The sequence below is a fragment of the Pseudorca crassidens genome, chromosome 2, assembly GCF_039906515.1.
Source record: "Pseudorca crassidens isolate mPseCra1 chromosome 2, mPseCra1.hap1, whole genome shotgun sequence".
NCBI lineage: Eukaryota > Metazoa > Chordata > Mammalia > Artiodactyla > Delphinidae > Pseudorca > Pseudorca crassidens.
The window spans coordinates 99750063-99776658 of NC_090297.1; the positions used below are offsets into that span (position 1 = coordinate 99750063).

The window sequence follows — 26596 nt, forward strand, 5'->3', positions numbered from 1 at the left end:
TACAAATCCTAGTCATTGTCAGTAATCGGAACTTTAGTCTTAAGAGAGACCTGACTAGAGAAAATATGGAGTCCAAAGAACAGGGGTCTTGGAAAGCTCCAAATTAAAAAAAAAAAAAAGGGAAAGAAAAGTTGACAAAAAACAATGTAAAGGAGTTGTTAAGTGGTCAGAGAGGTTCGAAGAAAACCAAGAGAGCGCAGTATCATGAAAGTCAAAGTAAGAAAATACCTCAGGAGGAATTTGGTCAAAATGCTGCTGAGACTTCTACTATGATGCAGATATAAAATGCCCACTGGTGACCTTAGCAAGAGATGTTTCAGATAAATTATGAGGGCAGAAACCAAACTGATGTGGAGATATGAGGCAATGGAGACAGCAAGTGTAGACAATTCTTTCAAGAAGTTTGGCTGTGAAAGTAAGAAGAGTTTGTAGTTAGAGGGGGAAATAGGATCAAGGGAGAATTAAGATGGAAAGACTGTGCAACCCTCCATAGGTTGTATAAGCTTTCACCAGCAATATAAGAAAGTATGTATTGCCCCATAACCCCATTAACAGGATGTTAAAAAATTTTTGGAGTTTAACAAATAAGTAAAAACCGGCATCTTAGTAGTTTTAATTTCATTTTCTTAGGAATGAAGTTGTATGTCTTTTCAGATAAGAGGATTAAAGGGCCATTTGTATTTCTTTTTCTGTGAAATGTCCATTTACAATGCTTGCTCATTTTTATACTGTGTTGCTAGTATTTCTCTTATCTATTTCTAGAGCTCTTTACAGTTTAGGAAGGTTAATTATCTGTCAGGTGATATGAATTTATCTTTTGACCTTGTTTACAGTGATTTTTGTTTTTGTTTTGGTCATAGTTAGAAAGACCTTTGCCACTTAAAAGTTGTAAAAGAATTCTTTCATGTTTTCTTACATTTATGTCTCCATTTTCTACATTTAAATCTTTGATCCCATTTGGAATTTACTGCGGTATACAGTGATATGAATACTAAGATAAATTCTAGATATCCTGATGTCCCAACACTACCTTCTCTTGCCACCAATGATTTGAGATGCTATCATTTTTATATATCACATGCCTATATGTATTTGGGTCTATTTCTGGACTTTTCTGCTTCACTGAACAATGTTCATTAATTAGTATACACTTATTTAATAATTAAATCTTTAGAATGTATTGGTATCTGATAGGGCACTCCTCCATCATTGCTTTTCTTTTTCAAAGTTTTCCTGGCTGTTCTTGTCTGTTTATTTTTTCATACAAACTTCCAAGTCAGGTGACTGTCCCAGAACAAAACAACTACTGGTATTTTTATTGGGATTATGTTCAATTTATAATTTAGGGGAAATCGTCATTTTGATGTTGGTTCTTCTTAGTCCAAGAATGTGCTATATCTTTCCATTTATGTATTCTCTTGTGTGATGTTTTAATGCTAACACAAAGAGTTTGGTAAAGGTGAAGAAGACTGCTAGTTAAACAAGGCAGACGGAACATATGATTTATTTCTATTCCTTATCAAAACCCCACTCAAGTGAGAGTAAAATAGAAAGCCTATAAATTCCAGAAGCTCAAACAGAACAGAAGCAAAAATGATAGATACAAGCTATCAAAACATTTTTTGAAGGTTAAAAAAACGTACAGGGGAATTAGCAGATGGAGAACTTTGAACACTGAGTACCTGTATAGAAGATACCCAAAAAGCAAGTTCGTGCTGCAAAATCATGGAAAGGCTAAGTATCACAGAAGGTGGGTAACCAGGCATAGAACTAAAACAAAGGAGATGGGTTTGAAATCTGTTTAAGAGTCAGTCAGACCCCTCCACTTACTTACCTTCCACCTCCCCCTCCTATACTCTTTCTTATCCTATTTTGTGGAGAAAGTTAACCAGAAGACTATAGAAACAAAAATACCAGGCACAAGTATGGAAGAGACCCAGTATACTGAAAAGAGGGAATTAAAATTCCATATATTTTAACGATGAAATCACCTACCTACTTTCATAGTTCAGCTCCAAGAATTCTAGCAGACAAGGACATAAGCTACTCTGCTCCTCTGGCAAAAATGTGGTGGACTCTCAGCTGTAAAAATTAAAAGCCCCAAAGAAAAGACCTCTAAATGCTGATATTGGGAGCTTTTCTACAATGATATGGCCAGATTCCCTACCCAGTCATCAAATGATAAGTCCTATTGTAAGTCCTACAGAGTTTCTAATCAGTTTTGTACTGACTCATATCTAAATATAAACAGATCACCAGATGTTTGAAGAAAATAACTAACATAAACAGAAGATTAAGACAAGCAAAAACAAACCTGATGAAACGGAGACACCTTAGAGCATAAAAGAAAATTTCAAAACAAGAATAATTAATATCATCAGAGAGATCAAAGAAGACATTGCATCCATGAAATAAAAACAGGAAAGTTACTTTTTTTAATGAAAAAACAAAAAATAAGAACAAGCTCTTAAATTCAAAGTATTACAGCTGAAATAAATCAACAGGAGAAAAAGAAGATAGTAAAATCTCCCCAGAAAGTAGAATAAAAAGACAAAGAAAAATAAAAGGAACGATAAGAAAATTAAAGGTTTAGCCAGGAGGCCTAACACCCAACTCAAAAGTTTTAGAAAAAGAAGACGGGAAAACTGAGGTAAGGAAATTAACAAAGAAATAATAGAAAATTTACCCAAATGGAAGGATATGCATTCCCACGTTGAAAAAACCTAAACGTTCAACAGAGTGAATTAAAAAAAGACTCATTCCAATGAGATCTGAGAAAATCACAGAGGTTGCAGGTTGCTTTCAACTACACTGGTGATGCTTTATACCTTGGGCCAGGTGGCAAGAACACAGGTTTTTGTTATTATTCTTTACCCCTCTTTATATGTCTGAAATATTTCATAAATTAAAAAACAACAAAAAAAAGACCCATTTAAAGACACATTATTCTCAGTGTTTTGAAATTTTATAGGAAAGAGATTTTGAAACTTCCAGAGAGAAAAAAACAGGACAACTTGACATTGGATTTCTCAGTAGCAGCACTAGAAGCTTAAATAAAGACAGTGGAGTAACACCTTTTATCTGCAGAAAAATGACCTCCAACCTAGAATTCCACACCTATCTGAACGACCAATCAAATGTAATGGTAGAAGAAAGTCTTTTGAGACATGTGAGGTCTCATCTGAGTCACTGAAATGAGGCAACAGAATAGTCATGGAATCCCAGAAGAGGAGAAAAAGGCAAACAGAAATCCCAGGATATACATGTATAGGATACGTGGGATATATACAAGATATTACCAATACATCTCAGGATAGACCTCTAGATATATTCTTACTTCAACGCAGTAATATTACAAAACTGTAAACATGTTAAATGTCCAAATACAGGAGAATAAAGTGATATAGTCAAACAACAAAAAAAATATAGTGGTTAAAATGAATGAACTAACTAGAATTACATGTATCAACATAATTCTCAAAAGCAATGTTGAACCAAAGCAATCTGTAGAATGATACATGCAGTATACTATTTATAAAGTGTTAAATCACACAAAATTGTTATATACAGTTTATACATTCATAGATGCATAGCAAACTATTAGAAGATATATAGAAATGATAAACCTCATATTCAGAATAAAGACTGACTTCTGGGGAGAAAAAAACCATTCTTTTAATAAAAATAAAGGAAACATACAAAGCAGGAATTCACTTAAAATCATGTGCAATTTTCTTTGTATGGGAATGGAAGGGGTAAAGATGGGATGGGGGTGAGTTAAGGTCCTAAGCAAATGGGTATAGAGTTTCTGTTTGGGATGATGAAAAAGTCCTAGAAATGGATAGCCATGATGGTTGCACAACACTGCAAAAGTATTTAATGCCCGTGAATACTTTAAAATAGTTAAATAGTAAATTTCATGCTATGTATGCTTTGTGACAATTTTTTTAAAATCCTAAACAAGGTGAGGGATAGAATCCAGTACACAGGCAGAAGGATTAACTTCTGAGGAGGAGGTGAGATAGCTTCTCTACCGTTAACAGGAGGGAATGCAGAAAAGATGTATACAGACAAAAAGTCTAAACAATCATCATGAAGAAAAGGCAAGCAAGTTGACCAAAGAAAAGAAGTTTCCTACACAATGTTGAGGGCCCACTGGAGGCCTTATGAAACGTTATGAAGAGACAAGCTCCTGAATAAATATCAATCCAAAACTGATTTTCAAAAACATTTGCACTAGGTAGAAGTTAGACAAGATTATCTCCAAAAGCCCTTGGTTTATGATTCTATGAAATTCTAAGAGGATTGTATCTACTGGTCAAATGAAGGGAATGTGAGTATTGGTAGATGGCATACAGCTTAAAACAGTGTTTCTTAAACTTGCCTGATCATAGGAATTGAATCACTTGAGGTATTTATCTCAGGCGTCACTCCAGACTTAATGAATCAAAATTTCCAGGAATGGAACCTGAGATTCTAAATATGTGTTTGGAACTAGCAACCCCAGATTATTCTTAGGATCTGGCATATTTGAGAAACTCTGGCCTGGAAATGGCACTGAAAGCAAAGAACAAATTGAGTTCTACCACTTCCCAAAGAATGCGTTGGGGGCACAGTGGAGGAAGAAGTAAGTGTAATGAGGATTGGAGGGAAGTAAGTAGAGACCAAAAAACAAAAAAAGTAAGGCTGCTGTGGAAGCAAGAGACATAATGCCAAACAGGGAAAACTCAATCTTGAGTAAAATCAAAAGGTACAGTGGGTAGGGGAGGACAATTTGTACATAGGGGGATAATGACTGTAAGAAAATAGTCATTAGCTTTGCATGTGTTAAATTTTTAAATTTATTTATAATATCTATAAAAGTTTAAAATTTAAATATATATATTGCTCTGTGTCCATACATATGTAGTCCTTTAGATTAGAAACTCAACTTTACAAAGTTATCCTGTAACAATTGCTGAGTGTTAAATAAGCTCAGCTGTGCTCCCAATAATACACCTTTTAATAAGGATAGCCATAAATCAGTTAAGATAGCCACTCTGCTGACAATTGAAAAAACTTGGAATCAACCAACATGTCCTTTAGTAAGTGAATGGATAAATAAACTGTGGTACATCCAGACAATGAGATATTATTCAGCCCTAAAAAGAAATGAGCTATCAAGCCATGAAAACACATGCAGGAACCTTAAATGTGTATTACTAAGTGGAAGAAACCAATCTGCAAAGGCTACATATCATATGATTCCAACCATATGACATTCTTTTAGAGTTGAAACAATGGAGACACTAAAAACATCGGTGGTTGCCAAGGGTTGGGAGAAGGGGAGAAAGAGAAGAATTAGGCAGAGTACAGAGGATTTTTAGGGCAGTAAAAATACTCTTTATGTTAGTATAATGATGGACACATTATCACTATACGTTAGTCCAGACCCATAGATTGTACAATACCAAGAGTGAATTGTAATGTAAACTATGAACTTTGGGTGATTACGATGTGTCGGTGTAGGTTCAGCAATTGTAATGTATGTACCACTCTGGCAGGGGGGGTATGTTGATAGTGGGAGGAACTATGCATATGTGGGAGCAGGGAGTATATGGGAAATCTCCATACCTTCCTCTCAATTTTGCAGTGACCCAAAAATTGCTCTAGAAAACAAACAAACAAAACTTCTTTTTAAAAAAGAAAAACTTAGAAGAACACCAAGCTAGAAATACACAATACGGAAAAACCCTGGAGGACGAGTGGCAGGTGGCGGGGGTGGGGGTGGGGGGTTAGTAATTATTGCGCAGAACTCATGTTTCAGGAAGAAGGCTTTTCGGGCTGATTGTTTAAAAAACAGAAAGGGAAAAGCTAGCCAGCAATCTTCCTAACCTTGTGACCTGTGAACAGAAAGACATTCCCACTTTAAAAATATAGCAGTGTGAGTCAAAATGAGTTTATTATAAGCTGTACTTAGAATGAGAAATAAAAACCCAGAACCTACCATTTTTATACTGCTTTATAAAGTCAGCTACCTAAAATATTTATTTCTCCTTTTATGTAACACACTGATGTGCAGCTCCTTAAGAGTTTCGAAGTTATTTACCAAGCTACAAAGCATCTACTAGTTCTACTCTCTTAATTAGTAGTAGCAGTACACTATAACATGTTAATTATGATACTCAAAGATGGGGAACACCTAATAAGCCCGTTTTAAGCCTTACCACAACACACAATGAAGAAATAACATTTGCTGATTTTCTCTGGAACAGTAGACATTACCATTTTATAGCGGTAACAGTAACAGTTGTAAGAACTTCAACTACCACCTGAAGTTAAGAGTATGATCCTCGGTAAAAGACTTCAATATTATACATATGGAGAAATTTTTTTTTAAAAAAAGCAGAACTTAAAATACGCACATCTGCCAGATAAAGAGAACAAAATCCTATTATGCTAGACATATTTGTAAAATCAATCCCCTCCCTCCCCTACCACATACCCTTCATCTCCATATACGACCTTCAATTACTTAAGATACTATAAGGTGAAATCAGTCTCAGATGGTGATACTTAAAACAACTCCCCATTTAACTTCACATATATTTTAGTGTCGTTTGTTGCTTCTATTTGCAATTCATGTATAGAATCTAACACTTATAGCCTTGCTGAGTCTTGGACCAGCAACATCATCCGGGAGCTTGTTAGAAATGCAGACTCTAAAGCCCCAATCCAGACCTACAAAATCAAAATGTGCATTTTATAGGCACGTTAAAATTTGCTAAACCCTCACCTACAGGATTAAACACCATCCAGAGACAGAGGAAAAAACAATTCCTCTTTGAAGATCTGCCACTATTTAACCTTGGGAAAGGTCAACCAAAATGTGACCTTCCTCATCTATAAAACAAAGGCTTGGAAATGGCCCCCACTTGCTCTAAAATCCTTTTAGTCCATAAAATCACCAGAAGAATATCTGAATTTTCAATCCGTTTATCAGCTGCCACAGCATTTTTATAAGGAGAGCTAAGGATTGCATACTTATTGCAGAACTATCACACTTCAAAGTTGAAAACCATTAAAAAAAGTTTTCAAGTAGCCAATAATTACAAGATATAACAGCTAAGCAAAAAAAAAAAAATTTCTAAGTGAACACTAATTTTTCTCTATTAACTGACCAAAAGATTCCACAAACACTTAAAACTTTTTGGTCAAAATTGTTATTAACCAATGACTATTTAAAACTTAATTAGACCTGAATAATCCTACAGAATTATAAAAATACCATACTGTATCAATACATATGTAGTCCTTTAGATTGGAAACAACTTTACAAAGTTATCCTGTATCAACTGCTGAGAGAGAAGAAATCAAATTTGAGGATCAGCTCGGTGCTTCAATTGCTATTTATCATCAACTTACCTCTTTTGGTGTTAAAACAACTGAGTTTTATAGAACGGTAAAAGAAAAAAAAAAACCACCTCTATGTGCATCCTAGCTTTGTCACTACAATAATTTAAAAATATAAAAGTAACAGAAACTAATTTTTCTTGCACAAAACAAACTTACATTTTACTTCCTCCAGATAGAACAGGTGAGTTCTCAAGTAGTACTCCTCAAACCTTAATATGCATATAAATCACCTGAGGAGCTTGTTAAAATGCAGATTCTGATTCAGAAGATCTGGGTAGGGGTCTGAGAGTCTGCATTTCTAGTAAGCTCCCTAGTGATATCAAATTTATTCATAGAGCAAGTAGCAAGCTTCTAAAAAAAAAAAGCGTAACTTACAGTATTTAGATGGTCATTGTTTGCAAAGCACCAGTCTTGATAATGTGTCCAATTAAATTCCTAATTAAGCAACCTAACACTTTTCTGTCCTTATCTTACTTGACCCGTAATACGGACATGATATTTAAGCCCTCCATCATTCTTAATATCTAGAAAACTTATCCGTAACCTTCCTTCTACCTCTCTTTCTTTTTGATCTTTTCCCATGCTCCTCATACATGTGGGTGCATCACAGAATTCCATTCATAGCTTCATCTCTTCCATTTCTAACGCTGTCCCTGGACCACCTACGTGCTAATGGTCCAACTTCTGCATCTCCGGCCTAGATGTCTCCCAGTCTTAGATCCATTTACTCAACTACCTGACAGACATTTGTTAGTCTTCACAAGTACCTCAACATAAAATATCTCATGAACTCATCAATACCTTACACTCCTAGAAACCAACTTTTTCAACCCTGTATTGACTTTGTGACCAGCACCACCATCCACCCATTTGTCCAAACCACATTTTTTTAAGACTCCATCCTTCTCTCTCATCAAGTGCAATTAATCCCATGTTCTAATTATTTCTCAAATTTCATTTCTTCCTCTCTAATGTCAATATCAGTCTGGACATGGATCATTTCCGATCTAGTTACCACAGTAACTGGTTTAACCAGTCTTCTTGCTTCCAATCTCATTTTCCTCCTCAATTTCACCCTTCAGACTACTGTGTAATCTTTGCAAACATAACTTGATAGCTTTTCCCTATTAAAATTCACCAATGATTCCCCATTACCTTTGGGAAAAAGTAATAACTTTTTTAGCACATCATACAAAGCTCTTCACAATTCTGATTTTGTCTATCTCTCCAGTGTTAACTCCCCTTAACAGTCAGCATGTACTCTTGGCATGTCAAGCTATTTGCAGCTCCTTGAAAGTGCCATATTCTCTAATGACTCCATGTGTTTGCATAGGCCATTATTTGCTTTGCTTAAAATGCACTTATTATGCTAAGTAATCTTCTTTAAAGACTCTACTCAAGCATCACAATCTTTAAAATGCCTTTTCCAATCACTTCAAGTCTGAGTTAGGTAACACCACAAACTGTGCTCCCTCTATTATAGGGTTTTGCCTGTATATACCTCTATTCTAGTATTTATCAAACTATATTATAATTGCTGGTTTATTCATCTCTTCCACTAGACTGAGCTCATCAATTAGTCCTTTTAAGAACATATTGTGCAGTACATGGTAGGCTCTCAATACATGTTTGCTGAATAAACTGTCTTGAACTATAGTCATGAATAATTATCATGGCTACATATTTAAACTATAAATAACTTCTATTAACTGTGTCTATAACGTAATAAACTTACCTCGCTTTATTTATAGGCTTAACAGAACTTCATAAGACTTCACAAAACACAGAATTCCTAACATATTCACTTAATTCCCAACAATCTAAAGTTATTTGTGAAAAATAATAGAATAGCTTTCTGAATATTGTGTTAAACTGAGTTATTTTAATTTCACTGACCAGAATATTTAGACAAATAAAACATCAGTCTCTTCTCCAATGTTTAGACAAATAAAAGCACTAGTCTCATATTCCAATGAGGGAAGGAGTATGGTAAAACAATGTATCAATTTTCAGGTGGCTTAGGTTTGCATACTATTTCTTTTTCTTTTTGGGGGGTGGGTGTACCCCCACGGCTTGTGGGATCTTAGTTCCCCAACCGGGGATTGAACCCAGGCCCTTGGCAGTGAAAGCTCTGAGTCCGGACCGCCAGGGAATTCCCCATTTCTATATACTAGCTACGTGACCCTGTATAACAATGAACATCTCCAAGCCTCAGTTTCTTCAATGGAAAACAGATAAAATTGCATACCTACCCCCACAGATTATTTCAAATATTAAGATATGAATGTGAAAGCATTTCTATAAACCATGAAGTGCTAAACAAATTTGAACTACTGTATTAGCTTCCATCCCAACGTATGCCGAAGATTCTGGTTGCAAAATAGTTTCGTGGGCTACGACAACCTCCTATACGCACCCCGTATGTCTCTCCAATGACTGAAAATTCATAAATAAAATTAAGTTACCGGATCACCAGAGCACAAGACTTACTTAATAGTCCTCAATATTCTTATGTGGTTGAAGTAATTAATGATATTTAACTTAATAATAAACTGATATGTTCTTAAAAAGTGGTTATTTTATAAATCTCAAAGTAAATCTCAAGGTAAGTTGTTGGTACAGTCATTTAAATTTCAGCTCCATTAAAAAATTAATTGGAGGACAAAAATCAGCAGGGAATATTTAGAGATATTTTCTTCTATTAACTATTTAGACTGGGTACTGTCTATTGACATATAAGCTTGATCCTCTAGAGACTAATATGAAAGTTAAAAAGTCACCATTACAAAACCAAGACTTTCTTTCCCCCCAAGTTTCTGGCTTATTTCTCAGATATGCTTGCTGGTCTATCAATTAGAAGAGAAAATTTGCTGCATTTTTCTAAACTAAAAAAATGATAGAGCACATTAATTCTGCTCTCAGCAATATCTTTCTTTGTTAAATAGGGACTTAGGAGGATTATGGACTATAATAAAAGCACTGTTTTCAGTCCCTTTTCCAATATTTATAAAAACAGGATTCCTTAACTTTCAAAGGGCAAAACTCCTTTAAAAAAAAAAAAAAGAAAAAACAAAATCTACTACAAAAGTCAGCACTTCGGTACCTGATTGTGGTAACAAGGCCAAAATCCAAGACGAAGCCCTTTATTGCACATCGTGTTCCAACATCTTGGGCAGCCCCATCTTGCGACCTCTCCAGATTGGCTGCTCCTGCTCTCTCTACTGCAGAGAGAACTTCAATTAGAGAAATTCTGAAGCTCGTAAATCTAAACTGGATACTCCCCTCATTGGAGGTAAGGATGGTAAGAATCACTAAAAAGATTCAAATTAGAGAAGGTTTCATATATATCTAAGTGGCTTGAAACCACTATAATGCAGGCAGCTGAGAGTCTTATTATGCAAGTCTATTCACCTAAAAAAAAAATCTTAAGGAAAAGAATGGCAGCAAATTATTAGGTAACCTGAAAAAATAGGTTATATAATCATAAATCTCTAAAGAGGAAATATTCTCCACTAAACCTGTGTAGAATTTATATCTATAATACAAACTTACAGCTGACCATTCATGTTCATAATCCTTATGAGAAAAGCAAGCAAGAAAAAAACTAGGACACATTATCAACCACTTTTCATGCCCTAAAATAACTTCATTGAAAAAATGATTGGTTAAAAACCACTGGTTAGGAAGGAGAGGTTTCCCTGCTGACTTAAGCCTAGCTGCCTAAGCAAGGCTTTAGAAAATGTCTTCACCTACAACAGTGCAAAGGCAGAAGGAGCAGAGGCTATGGCGGTCTTCCTAGTGACACTTCCAAGTCACATAAATGGGGTATGTTTCTGGGACAGACTGCCAACAAGTTACTGAAAGAAGAGAAACAAGAACAGCAAAAACCTGACAAATAAACAGGCCAATGCCCTCATGTGTTTTATTATGACATAAAAGGTAAGTCTTAACTAAAGTTACCTTGAGGCTATCAGATCGAAATCACATCCTCCATACTAAACATTATCCAAATTGTGAAAAACTGAATTGGTTTTCAAGCTGATTTTCCACAAAAATTTGTTCCACAAAAAATGACATAAAACATGTATAAAACATTTCTTAGACCAAGCAAGTAAGAAGCCACATCCCAAAGAACTTCAGGAATTAAGATTTTTCAATCAGAGTTATAAAAAAACAATTTTAACCACTTTTACCACCATGAATTTTAATCAAAAGTGTTCTGGTATGTGCTATGCAACAGAATGAAGTTAAAACTTTTGAGATACTGTAACCTGTATTTACTAAATAATTTAACAATGATTTTACCTTACCTGAGTGTGAAAATTTGAAATGGTGGTTGTTTCAATATCTTTCTTGCCCAGAATTTCCATTTTCACTGGAGTGTTGGGGAAATTAAAAGCAAAGTAGTCCAAGAAGTCTGGGAGATAAGCGGCCGCTCCATGCACTATTGCTAAAGCATAGTAAGCAGCATTTTTCTCGTTTTCACTGAATGTCAAAGCAAGAAACTCCTCAGAAAATCTCTCCATCTCCATTGGAGACAAAAATGAGAGTTCATCCATGTAAGCATGAAGGACAAGAGCACCACCATTGGACTGGTGTTCCTCATGAATAAAGTTGCTAAATTTAGTACCTGTTTTTAAGAAATTTCTACGAATAGAATGTTCCTGGTGAGTCATAAAAGGTGTTTGTACTCCCTGGGGTACCCGATATTCTTGCATGCCCAAATTTAATCGACACAGCTGTTCATCTTTCAGATACCTGAAGGACTCCTTATTAACTCCTGAAGTGCTATTTATTTGTCCTTGGGTGAGGATTTCCTTACTGATGCGGGTCAGGCCAGCACAGATGGTTTGTACTTCCTTATTGTACATTTTAAGGCGTCTTCCTCGCATATCTTCTCGGTGTTTCTTTTTCTTTTTCTTCTTTATTTTCTTCAAGACAAAATCATCAGCTCTCTGGGTTTTACCATTTTCATCTGGTGTTTCTGGCCACAATAATTAAAAAGAAGTTAGTTGCTAGGCCTAATGTCAACATACAAGCTTCTTAAGGTATGCAATCTCAAATTAAATAGCCTATTCTCAGTTTCTCTGAATTTGCCACTATAATTTACATGTTTATAAAATGAATGAGACAAAGATCTTAAAATACAAAAATATTCTGGATTGAAAATTATGCTAAAAAGTAGGTAATGCAAAGGTAAGCATATAACTTAATATGACTTACAATCAAAACTAAAGATAATATCCAAATAATTTCACATATGCCATACTGTATGGAATATCTGTTCAGGAACCACTGTAAAATCTAAATTAAAGCTCGCCATATTTTGCTGTTTGTCTACAAGTTACTATGATATATACAGGCGAATCAAAGACAAATTAAGCTGTTAAGACACCATTTTGCCTAACAAATTGGCAAGACTGGGGGTGGGAGGGAATTCTTATACACTGTTGCTAGAAATATAAACTGGTACAACCTTCATGGAGGGCAATTTGGTACCCCCAAAATGAATATGCACCAAAGCCTTGGAAATATTTATAATTCTTGGTCCCATAAATTCCACCCCCAAGTAAAAATTACCCAAGAAAATAACTAAGAAAAGTTAACATAAAGATATCCACAACAGTGTTATTTAGGGAATCCCCTAAATGACTAAAAACAGAATATGGATTAAACTCTGGTACTTACATACTGATAAAATACTACCCAGCCATTCTAAATTATATTATAGGTAAAAAGAACTGACAAATTACAAGGTTATGAAATGTTTACATTGTCACGCTTCCAGAAAGCCTCTCTAACAACTCTTTCCCACCCAATTTGGATAGCTACTCCTACTATGTGCTTCCTTAATACTGTACTTCCCCTATTACAGCACTTAACACATTAATTTTCCACCTTTCCTCTAGACTGTAAGCAATCTAAGGTCAGTGGTATGTATCTTACCTTTCTTTCCAGAGCATCTAACATATGTATAATCTGATCTTATTTTTATAATATTAAATATTCATTCAAACATTTATTAAGTACCTACTATATGCCAGAGACACTGCTGAGCACTAGAGATACAGTGTTGACTGAGACAGATATGATCCCTACCCTCTTGGACCTTATAATCTATTTGGACTTCAAAGAGAAAGTATCAGTATGCTACTCTAGATGCTGGGGAAGCTCTCTTTAGGAGATGACATTTAGGCTGAGTCCTAAATAATAAGACAAGCCAGGCAATGTTTTCTAGGGAAAAATATTCTAGAGAGAAGCAAAGGACCTAAAGAGAAAAACGTATGACTTATCTATATATATTTCATATATACACAACACAGAAAACTATCTGGAAAAATATACACCAAGGTATTAATGCTAGTTATCTAGGCCGGCATAGGATTATAAATGTCTCGCTTTCTTCTTTTTTGCTTACCTATATTTTCTAATTTCTACAATAAACATACATTACTTTTATAATTTAAAATATTACTTTTAATTTTTAAAGGAGTATCACAGATTGATAAACCAAAAATAGAACAGCATCTTTATTTACTAGTTGGGCAATAGTCCCAGCAAGAAATATTCAGGATTAAATAACAGGTATAGTCCTGACCAACCTTCAAGCTTGGTGTGGTATTTATTGTATAGAATTTATCCACCCATAAACAGTACTTCTGACATGATTCAAGTAATTCAGTGTTAAGACAGATACTCCAATTAATCCTATTACTACATCTGGGAAGAACAAGTTCAATAACTTTTACAGTAAAGAATTTACTTGGTATAATGTGTAAATATATGACAAATTGCACCACTCAATACAAAATCATTCCAAGTCACCAGATATTACAGAAGTTATAAAACCTTCTAAGGAAAATATTTAAATGTACAAGTCAGACTTTAAAGTGAGTGTACAGATACCAAATGACTTTCATTCTGTTTAATATTTGATTTTAAACAACAAAAAGAAAGCCCTTCATTTGCAAGCATCACTTATAGGTAAACTGAAATCATATACCAAAATATAATGTAACTAGATTGTTTAAAGTGGCAAGAGGAAAAGCAATCTTTTATTTTATATGTAACTAAATCTTTGAGAATTCTTAAAATACGTAGTAACAGTAATTTGTATTTCTTACCAGATAAAATTAATCTAAATACTTTTCCCATATATCAAATCAGTAATTTGGGCAATTCTCCCAAGCAACTAAATGTTAATGCCATTAAATATAAAGGTTAGACCAATTTTAAAATAGTCATCTAATTATCCTCTGCTAAATGTTTTGGCAATTTCACAGGGGAAAAAAAAAAAAAAGCAAAGAAAAAGAAAGAGAAAGAAAAAGAAAAAATACCTATGAATAGATAGGTTATTTTAAGCTTCAGAGGAGGTATTTGGTATGCAGAAGATGAATTGTGACCTAGATCTGCCACTGAAATTAACACCAAGAAGGAGCTGCCTTGATTGTAACACATTTTCTATACTACTATCAGCTTACCAATGGTATTTCTATCATGGCCAAGGCTCTGTGGGTTTCATTCCAAAACTCATTTATATGAGAACGATTTAATTAGTCTAACACAACCCATCTCAAAAAAAACACTGCACAAGGAAATGAAAAGGGCCTTAAATTGATTGTAATCTCATATTTCAACATAAAAGTCTAAAATATGAAATAAATTTCAATCTCCTCACTAATCCTATTTTTCAAATTTTGATTCTTATCTAAGGCTGAGATAAAACTTGCCTTTGTTTATACAGAAATTTGAGACTACTTGTATCACACTAGCTAATGAATTTCCATGAATAAACAAAATTTATTTTTGAATTATTGTGATGGCAACTAATTGAGAATGGCATACATACACAAAGTTGTTAAAGGTTATTACAGTAAGTTAGTCACCGGTGCTTTAGAAGAATGATACTGGGGTTGTCTTTCCTAGCATTAAAAATGTTATTTAAAAGAAAGTTTTTGCAATAAATATTTCAAATCAATGTTGTATACCTTAAACTTACATAATGTTGTATGTCAATTATATATCAATTTTTTAAAAAAATCAATGTCTCAAGTCTTCACAATCTTTCCATTTCTGGTAGAGTGTTTTTAGCTTTCCAGAGAATGTATTCAGGAAGTAATAATTTGAGTATTTCCCTACAGTGCAGAAGTGAATATTTATTGACACCAGTTCTTTTATAGAAAAAGAGCCAAGATACACTGTATCTGTGATTAAGAAAAGCTTTCACATATCAAACTGTGAAATTAAATATAAAAAGAAGTATGTAACTCTACAGAGGAAGATACAAACATCTGAGAGATAAACTGTTGGCTGTCTTAAAAAAGGTCATTATAACTATAGATTAATACATGACACTATCAATAAAATCCTCATATGTGCTAATACCATTAATATTATCAGCTATTAAATAGTATCATTTATTTAACATCACTATTGAAAGCTTTCATTAATGAAAAAGAAATTACCTTTCCACATTACAAAACTTAAGTTCATTAACACCATTCTTATGTTTGAATTACAGCTTAGAACTGAAAAATATGTAATATCCTCACTTCCTAAAAATTATGGTGGATGAGCAAAAGCAAAACAATTATAATTTTTTATATTTTATTAATCATAATAAAGAATAAAGGCTAAAGTTTTATTTTCTGAAAGTAAATTCTCTTTGGTCTTATTAAAAGTTCTTCCAGCTCCACATAACATCCTGACTAAAAAGGAAAAACAAAAAACTGCAGATCTGGAAGCCACCATTTTAGTAAATCACTGTACACTTACAACACTGCCTTACTTTACCTGCCACCCCTCTAATTATGGTGTTTAAGAGTGATTGGCTAGATTTGAATCCCTGTCCTACCCCTTCCTAGCAGTATTACCTTTTGCAAGTTAATTTCTTTGTACCTTGTTTCTCATTAGTAAAATGGGGGAAAACAACAGTACCTCCTCATAAAATCAGTGTGCAGAGTAAATGAAACAAAGCATATAAGTATTTAGAATAGTCCCGGAACATGACAAATACTCAACACACGTTAACTGCTATTATTACTGCAAAAAGTTTAATTGTAGAGGCAGTAGAGTATGTTATTGAAGAGCAGATGCTTTTACAGTTAGACACACCCAGGTTAATGTCCCAGCTCCACTACTCACTAAGACCTCTGGGCAAGCGCATAAATCTCCTTAAACTTTTACCATCTAAAATGTTATTAATGCTAGTATCTATTTCAGAGTTATTGTAAGAATTAAATGAGACAATGAATATAAAGCCCTCATCTCAGTATTTGACACACAACTAAGTCCTCCCTCACCATTTTTATCATTTTCATAATAATAATATTTGATAACATTTCTTGAAATAATTGGCAATAATTCTGGGATATCAAAACCAGAGCTAGAGGGACTTCCCTGGTGGTCCAGTGGTTAAGAATCTGCCTTCCAGGGACTTCCCTGGTGGCGCAGTGGTTAACAATCTGCCTGCCAATGCAGGGGACACGGGTTCGAGCCCTGGTCCAGGAAGATCCCACATGCCACAGGGCAACTAGGCCCGTGTGCCACAACTACTGAGCCTGCGCTCTAGAGCCCACAAGCCACAACTACTGAGCCCACGTGCCACAACTACTGAAGCCTGTGTGCCTAGAGCCCGTGCTCCGCAACAAGAAGCCACCGCAATGAGAAGCCCGCACACAGCAACGAAGAGTAGCCCCCACTCACCGCAACTAGAGAAAGCCCACACGCAGCAACGAAGACCCAACGCAGCCAAAAATAAATTAATTAATTTTTTTAAAAAAAATTAAAAAGAGGGCTTCCCTGGCGGCGCAGTGGTTGAGAGTCCGCCTGCCGATGCAGGGGACACGGGTTCGTGCCCCGGTCCGGGAGGATCCCACACGCCGCGGAGCGGCTGGGCCCGTGAGCCATGGCCGCTGAGCCTGCGCGTCCGGAGCCCGTGCTCCGCAACGGGAGAGGCCGCAATAATGAGAGACCCGCGTACCGTTAAAAAAAAAAAAGAAAGAAAAAGGAAAAAGAAAAGAATCCGCCTTCCAATGCAAGGGACGCAGGTTCAGTCGATCCCTGGTCGGGGAGCTAAGATCCCACATGCCGCGGGGCAACTAAGCCTGCATGCCACAACTGGAGAGAAGCCCACACCCCGCAAGGAAGATCCCGTATGCCACAACTAACACCCGACACAGCCAAATTAATTAATTAATTAAAAAAAAAAAACTAGAGCTAGAAATTATCAACCTAGAGTACAATGAGGTGGACCACAGAGAATCACATTAAAAGGGGAAAAATCTCTGAAAGAGGGAAGAAAACTATTATTCATCAAGTGTCTGCTAGGGATCATGTATGTTATCTCATTTTAATCTCCAAACAAACCAGTGAAGTAGATATATAAATCCTTTTTACAGAGAAAAAAACAGAGCTTGAAACAAGATATGTTACCTATATTAGGTCACAAAGGTAACAGGTGACAACCTAGATTCAAACTCTTACCTGACTCCAAAACTCTTCTTTCTGCCTTCTCTATCTACTCCCCTTAGATGATCAACTAAAATTATCTAATTACAACTAATGGACTTGAGGTGGCTTGGAAAAACCTCCAATAAATGGAGCATCACTACATTCAACAAATATTTTACTGAGTGCCCACGACAAGATAATCCTACATAATCACAAAAATAACATTATTTAGGTTATGCAAAAAATGTCCTTAAAGGCCTGTTTGCCTCTCTCTAGGCAGGTAAAGTAAAATATCAGTCCCTGAAGGTGTTGCTCTGATAAATGAGATTATCTGTTTATCTCAGTCCTCTGTATAATCCCCCAATAATTCCCCACTCCTATCACTGAAAACAATAAACTATTTCTAAATTAAAATTCCTGCCAATAGCTTTTTGACATCACAGAAAATTTCAATTTGTTGTGTGACTTAGGGACTCTTTCCCTGTGAGAGCAGTTGGGCAGTTGGTCAAAGATGAAAAATGTGAGAAAGGAAGTCTGCCTCACTAGAGTATATAAGAGCAATCCTGTCATTTTAATGACAGTGGAGAAGAGAGCTATGGAAATCAACTTCCTCCTTTCCTTTTTTAAAAAAATATTAAAATACTACTAAAATCATTAATTTATTAGCCAAGAATAATTAAGAAGCAGCATTACTTTTTTTGATGGAGTTTTTTTTGAGGAAGTTTGTTCTAGGCTTTTATGAGCAATAAGAGGGACAGAAAAAATTAAGATTTCAAAAGACACAGGTAACTATCATTTAATTAAGATTCAAGCCTGTTGCTTGCAAGAATCAAACAATATTTTAGTATCTCTTTATTAACAATGCAAATGTACTTAGTGGAAAGTGAAAAGCTAACTGGACCATGAGTCAAAAAAACTGGGTTCTAGATTCAGTTCTATCATATACTAACTAGAAAAGCTAAAGTGTGACACTTCAGCTCTTCAAAAGTCACTATACTTCCCATTTTACATACAAAGCAAGTTTACCTTAGCATTTACAGATTAAATTTTTGTTTCAACTATTTATGAGCAACTCCAAATGTCTGGAACCAAAATTTATAATTAACCTATACATGAATTTGGATTGAGTACTGTCGGGCTGGTGTGCAGGAACAGGTCTCTCAGCTGAATGATCTATCTCAGGGATCAGCAAACTTCTTCTACGAAGAGCCAGATCATAAGCTTTGCAGGCCATATCGTTTATCCCACCCAACTACTGGCTATACTGCTGTAGTGCAAAAACTCCCAGAGACAATACAATTGAATGAGTGGAGTGGTGTCCCAATAAAACTTTATTTCTGGACACTGAACTTGAATTTCATATGATTTCATATGTCATGGGTTTTTTCCAACCATTTAAAATGTAAAAACCATTCTTAGCTCAAAGGTTGTACAAAAATAGGTAGTGGAACTTGATTTTTGAAAAAGGTACAAAAGTAATTCGATGGAGGAAGGATGGTCTTTTCAACAAAAGGAGCTGGAGCAGTTGGATATCATAGGCAAAAAAAAAAAAAAGAACCTAAACCACACACATTATACAAAATTAACTCAAATGGATCAGAGATTCAAATGTAAAAGTTAAAGTTAAATAAAACTTTTGGGAAAACAACAGGAGAAAATCTATGGGACCTAGGTCTTGGGACCTCAGACATGACACCAAAAACATAATCTATAAAAGAAAATCAACAAATTAGACTTTAACAAAATTTAAAATGTTTGCTCTCTGAAAGACCCTGTTAAGAGGATGGAAAGACAAACAACAGAGTGGGAGAAAATATTTGCAAACCATTATTCTGATAAAGAATATACATATCTGTAATATATCAAGAATTCTCAAAACTCAATAGTAAAAAAGCAAACAATTCAATTAGAAAATGGGCAAAAAACTAAAGAGACATTTTACTGATGAGACTATATGGACAGCAAATGATGGCATGAAAAGATGTTAAATATCACTAGCCATTGGGGAGATGCAACTTAAGTCCACGATGAGGTATCATTACACATTATTAAAACAGATAAAATAAAAATAGTAACAATACCAGACACTGGCAAGGATGTGGAGAAAGTGGATCTCTCATATATTGCTGGTGGGAATGTAAAGTGGTACAGATATTCCAGAAAATAGTCTGGCGATATCTTCCAAAAATAAAAAATTTAAAAAAAACATATACTTAACCACATGACCCAGCAATTGCATTCACAGAAAAATGAAAATTTACATCCACACAAAAACCTGAACATGAATGTTCATAGAAGCTTTATTCATAATGGCCAAATTGGAAACAACCAAAATGTCCTTCAACAGGTGACTAAAATGTGACTATACTGTGATACCATAGAACACTACTCAGTAATGAAAAAAAAATGAGCTATTGATACATACAACTTGAATAGATCTCAAGGACATTCTGAGCGGGAAAAAAATCTCAAAAGATCACATACCATATATATTCCATTTATGTAACATCCTCAGAATGACTAAATTATGGGTTGGAGAACAAATTAGTGGTTTCTAGGGGTTGGGGAAGGTGGGGAGACACAGGAAGTTCTAAGATTACAAAGAGATAGCACAAGGGGCATCTTTGTGGTGATGGAATAGTTGTGTACCTTGACTGCAGTGGTAGTTAAACTAATCTACAGGTGTTAAAATGGCACAAAATTATACACACACCATTGTACCAATGTTAATTTGTTAATTTTCTGGTGTTGATATTATACAATAGTTATGTAAAATGTAACCTTCGGAGGAAATTAGTGAAGAGTAAAGACCACCCTGTACTATTTTTGCCATTTCCTGTGAATATATAATTATCTCAAAATAAAAAGTTAAAAGAGTTTCTGAAAACCTGCGGATAAGGAAAGGGAAGACATAGTTCTGTAAATAACAAGGGTCTAGCCACTCTCCTTATTAATCTTAGAGTTGTTTCAAGGATCAAGCATGATAAAATAACAAAAAGCAGTTTTAACAGTACTTAATAACAGCCAGACACTTAAGTGCTTTCCACATATTGTCTCACTTAAGCCATAAACAATCTTATAAAAGAAATACCACAACCCCATTTTACAGACAGGAAAACTGGAACTGAGGGAGCTTAAAGTAATTTGTCCATGGTCACACAGTAAGTGGTAGAGCCACGATTTAAACTCAGATTGACTCCAGAGGCATGCCTCCAGCACATCACTATAATAAGTATAAAGATATTTAGTGGAAAAACAAAAGGTATCCATCAAAGTGTAGTGCAAAACCGTGGATTACACAAAGGTTAAACCAGTTTATTTTCTGTAAGATTCTCAGAACTTTTAAAATGCCAGTGTGTGTCACAGAGCTAGGAGGCTATTGTTTTTTCCCCAACATATTTGGCAAGGGAATCTTTCCCTCCAGAATATATAATCCAACAGTCTCTCATTCAAAAGTCAAAATGTTTACACTGGAGTTATTGTGGTGATCATTTTGCAATATATACAAATAATGAATCATTATAATATTAAAAATAATATGTGTCAATTATATCTCAATTTTTTTAAAAGTTAAAATGTTTAAATGACCTAATCTTAACCCACTTTCCTCCTTCACATACTAGCAAACCACAAATGTTTGGACTGCACTGTCCACTGTGGTAGCCAAGAGCCAAAAGGACTATTTAATTATAAATTAATTAGAAATAAAATTAAAAATTCAGTTCCTCAGTCACACTAGCCACATTTCAAGTCTTCAAGATTTGTTCAAGGGCCACATATGACTAATGGCTACCATACTGGACAACACATTTATAGAAAACATTTTCATCATCATAGAAAGTTCTGTCAGGCAGCACTGGGTTAAAAGTTCATTTTTGTTTGTTTTTTAAAGACATGGCCTCTGCAATTTTCAGAGACGCACACTGTGTTATGAACTATTATACATGTATTTGCCGCTATCCTCCCATAAAAGGGGGCTAGGACAGAAATTCTTAATAGGACTGGCTACTGTCACTCTGATGCCAAGGCACAGGGAAAAGATAAGCAAAAAAGTGGAAAACATGAATAGCAAACAGAGAAAGCAACATCATGCAGCTGGAGGATGAAGCTTGAACTTGGATTCAGGAGACCTGGGTTCTACTCCCTATTAGATCAATGATCTTTTTTTTTTTTTTTGGTACCTGTTACTAATTAACTGTGACTAGACAAGTCTCTTCACTACTTTAGGCCTCAGTTTTCACTCTTCAACAATACAAATTTGACTTAGATGATCTCTAAGATTCCCTCTAGCTCTGTACAGTTGAAACACACAAAAACACATACACACATGAAATGAGAAGGTGAGAAATAAAGGCACAAATAAAAGAGAGCAAGATCACTGCATATTAGTGGTGGAAATTGGCATTCCTGTCAGTTTGGCACAAATTCTACTCCTGAGGATAAGACTTGGATACCACCAAAGGAAGAAAGATTTAGTTCAATTCAATAAAAAATTACTGAGCAATTATTTGCAACAAACTGCACTATCTGGAAGTAGCCCCCCCACACACACACACAAATTAATTAGGCCTAGGTTAAGACCAAATATGTTGAAGAAATCCAAGACTCACCAAACTTGAGATTGAAAGACTAGTTCATTAACACGTAATAACTGCCCCAGTACTAAGAAACATAAAAGTATTTTAAACTCTTCTTGAGGAGACAACTCTAACAAATTATATAAAATCATATACAAAATACAAACACATGGCATAATCAAAATTCTTATCCCTCCCCCCACCATACCCTTCTTCTAAAGAGAAAGTAAATAAATGCTACAGGTTCTTGGGAATATGAAAACTGCAATTTTGGTCAACCTAACTTCTCTAGAACCCACACTCAGATAGTCCTACATTTTCTGGGCTAAATATTCTTGACTTTAGTGAGTTTACTGGAAATAAATAAATTCTCAATCTGTTGCACCGGGCAGATGAAAAAGCAACTGGAATTCTTGTCTCTACTATCTCCTACTGAACTTTTCAGAGGCTTGGTTGGTCCTATTTTCTAGGATCAAAGGGGAGAGAAAACCTTCCCCATCCCTTTTCTGAAAATTAAGATTTCATATGAAAATTAAAAATGAGTTTTACTTCCACATAAAAAAAGAACCAAGATAAACTGCGTTTGATATCTCACCTTGAAGAAGCTAAGGCAACCAGTGAGTCGAGCCTAATCTCGGTACAAATTCAAACTCCTTAAAGCCCCAAACCATACTCGTGAATATTGTGGAGCAGAGGAGAGTGAATATTCAAGCTTTCCATCAAAGAAAACAAGGAAAAAAGGTATTTCACCGACAAGCCTTTACTTTAGACAGGCAGTTTTCAATACCCCACCTACTAATCCCACGCCAAGGACCGCGCGGCGCGGAAACCCTGGCGAATTTGAAAACAAACGTTGGTAAAGGCTCGGGGAGGGGGAACTGGTAAGGGGGTTAGTAACTGACAGCTCGGCCTCGAAGCGAGAAGCTTCAAGTAGGTCAGACGGTGTCAACGGTTTGAAATCCAGGATCCACCCCAGTGGGCTTAGGGGAGTAGAGCAGCAGGAGGTAAGCAGGGAGCTGGAGTCTTTCAGGGCTAAAGGGGCGGGATATCGCAACAGAGAGAGACCTAGATAGAGCCCAAGCTCGGGGCAGTTCGGCTGCTCTCACCTCTCTTGGGGGCCTTGATTAGAGGCACCCCTCCAGTCCTCTCGCCGTTTTCCTGCTTGTCCTTGTGCTTGAGCTCTCCCGGAACGCAGGAGCCGGGGTCACCATCAGAGCCGCGGTGGTGATGGTGCTTGTGCCGCTCCTTGTGGCCCTTATGCTTGGGCCCGGCCGCGCTCACCGTCAGGGGCGAGAAGGTGAAGAGGGCCGAAGTGCCCGGGGCCGGGAGCGGGGCAGCAACAGCGGGCCCGGCGGGTGCCAGCGAAGGTGGCGGCGGAGGAGGCAGGAGCAGAGGCTCAACAGGGCCTGGGACGGCTGGGGCTGCATTCGTAGGCGGCAGCGGCCCGGGATGTTGGCGGCTGCGACGCCGCCGGTGAGGGGGAGCGAGAGGGGGGTCCTGGCTCGGCCGCCCCCGCTTCTCCTGAGACCCCCCACTGCTCGCTCGGCGCTGCCGCTTCACTCCCCGCGGCGAGACCCCAGCATGGGGTTTCTCCTTCCCCTCTTTGTCCGGCTCCTCCTGCCCCGCCACCGCCCGTACTATGCGGACCGCTCCGACCTGCGCAGCCATTTCACCCACAAACACACATTTAAATGGCCCGACCGCCCCCCCGTCCGCGTACCGCGCAAGCGTCGCCCGCGCACGGCCCGCTGGGCATTGGAGTCTCTCCCCTACTCTCCACTTCTCGGCCATTCTTCGTCCAGCGCTGAATATGGCCGGAAGCAGTACTTACCGGAGCTTCTCCGCAGGGCCCTCCAACCGAGCTCTATTGTAAAGCACTCTGGGCCGCGCAGAGCCTCACGGGAGCGGTAGTTCTCCGTGCCCCCGCCGCGTCGCTGGCTCGGTGAGCAGAGGAGCCGAAAGGGAGCGTGCGCCGAGTCACGCTTCGGGCTGCGACGCAACCGCCGCTGGGCGGAGAGTTGCCGCCAACCGCCTTAACGGCCGAAACAATGTTAATGGCTTTCAGTCTGTCGGCGCGTTCCCATTATCGTCTCCGTGTGCCCCTTCGTCATTTTACACGGAGGAGTTGGTCTCCATAGTTACTTTTCAATTTCCTATTCCTCTCATAACCTTTGTGAGGTACAAGAATCCCCGGCCTTTTACCCCTGGACAAACGATGAGATGCAGAGGAAAAAGGAACTTGGTAATATGTCAAATGAGGGCGATTTTGCTTTAAAATCGAACGGAGCTGCAAATCAGACATTTCTGAACCTCTTCCTGGCCACTGATTGCCATGGTTACAAGTATAGGCGCGACAAGGCAGGTGCAAGAACTGCCTGGGAGCCTGGTGAGCGCCGCCCACCTCGCCGTCGAGCCACATCCCCTCTAGTGCCTGGAAATGTATAGAGTTCATCCATTATTTTGAATCCTTCCTTACAATTACGGGAAAATTCTAGATGGAAAAACATGTTTTGAAATTTCTTAATAAGATTTTTTTCAAATCGTATGTATACGATTGCATAAATTTGAGAAGTGTGTCTACCAGAGAACACTCCAGAAATCGTCACTACTCACCAAGGTTTCCGCCCAGAAATTTATTTACAATTTGATCGTCACTTTACATTTTACCGCCTTGATAAAGATATTTGGAAATAATTGTTTACAATGAAGTACTCAGATAAAATCTCTGTGGTTTGATGACACTAGTACCTGGAAAAGTACTCAGCTCGATGAACACTATAAAGTTAGTTTAAAAAAGTTTATTGAGCACCTCTTGTGTACATTACACTACAATAAACAGGTAATATTTCATCCAGTGTGTGCCTTCATTGGGATTCCTAATGAAAAATATTGAAGAACAAATGCTGCTTAAGTATTTCATTTTTTAGAAAGTTATGAACTCTTAAGTGAAGTCATTAGGATAAGTCAGAGGAATCCTTTGTAATAATTACCCACTAACTTGTTACATAAAATTAGATTTGAAAGATCAACTTTAAGATAAGGCAGATCCATATTCATATAGAAAAAAAAATTTTAACTAGTAGTGCCTTTAGTTAGTTGGATATAAATTGTACATGTTTATATAGGACCTTTGAAATAAAAAAAAATGCCACCAAAAGATAGCTACTTTGTTGATTATTCTTCTAGATTTGGTAAATGAATAATATTGGCTAAAGCTTGTCAAGAATGTGCTTGAATATCTTGTTATTTGGTATATCCAAACGAAAAACTGATTACTGTCATTACATATATTTATTATTTTATTTTTATTTATTTATTTTTTTGGCGGTACGCGGCCTTCTCACTGCTGGGGCCTCTCCCGTTGTGGAGCACAGGCTCCGGACGCGCAGGCTCAGCGGCCATGGCTCACGGGCCCAGCCGCTCCGCGGCATGTGGGATCTTCCTGGACCGGGGCACGAACCCGTGTCCCCTGCATCGGCAGGCGGACTCTCAACCACTGCACCACCAGGGAAGCCCTGTCATTACATATATATTGTATTCTCTTTAAATATAACTTCTTTTTCTTACTACTCTTGTTTCCCACAACACTTGGAAAGATGTATCTCCGTTTAGGCAAAAATAATTCCCAGGGAATAATCATTGTCACAAGCAATAATTTTGTACTGTAACCACAAGGTAAGATTTTTCAAAACATTTTTTATGGTAACTTCTGACAATATAGACATTTAATTGAGATCCAATTTTTACAAATCTTTTAAAGTTTATATTTATGTAGGAAAGTAAAGTAGACTAAAAATAACTTCCAAAAATGAAAAATAAGTCCATTGTAAAACTTTCTCATACAGCATTCTCTATACATAGCTTAAATGACAAACTCCTATTTGTGCTTTCCAACCCAGTGTAAATGAGATGAAAATGTAAAACTTCTGACATTTATTTGCATATTGCTTTTAAATGCTATTAGCACATTACCATATTTTCATGGTAGATATTATGAATATACAGCACTTATTCTAGCTAGCAGTATTCTAGTAGTTTCATTTGCAGATTCACTTGCAGCTGATTTTCCAAAGTTGTGTTAAATATTCCAAGTTGATGGTGGGTTCCTTGGTCCTTTGGGTTTTGAAAAACGATTTGCAAAACCTGGGAACAAAAATAAAATTGAATGAAAA

General features: G+C 36.6%; 2 protein-coding genes across 4 annotated transcripts in view; both read right to left on the reverse strand.

The window, feature by feature from the left end:
* RSBN1 (round spermatid basic protein 1) overlaps positions 1–24232 on the reverse strand; it is a 42570-nt gene extending 18338 nt beyond the window's left edge. The window contains exons 1-3 of one of the 2 annotated variants that reach the window (XM_067727313.1): positions 23531–24232; positions 12154–12379; positions 10499–10616 (exon numbers count right to left, since the gene is read on the reverse strand). In XM_067727313.1, coding sequence (XP_067583414.1) covers positions 10499–10616; positions 12154–12379; positions 23531–24215 — 1029 coding nt within the window. In that variant the 5' untranslated portion in view covers positions 24216–24232. Of the gene's footprint in view, positions 1–10498; positions 10617–11705; positions 12380–23530 lie in introns of both variants that reach the window. The other variant, XM_067727312.1, reaches the window with a different exon arrangement.
* An 844-nt stretch (positions 24233–25076) lies between these two features.
* The window catches only part of PTPN22 (protein tyrosine phosphatase non-receptor type 22), a 51214-nt gene continuing 49694 nt past the window's right edge, over positions 25077–26596 (reverse strand). The window contains exon 21 of one of the 2 annotated variants that reach the window (XM_067727311.1): positions 25077–26567. In XM_067727311.1, the coding sequence (XP_067583412.1) occupies positions 26503–26567 (65 nt within the window). In that variant the 3' untranslated portion in view covers positions 25077–26502. The remainder of the gene's footprint in view (positions 26568–26596) is intronic. The other variant, XM_067727310.1, reaches the window with a different exon arrangement.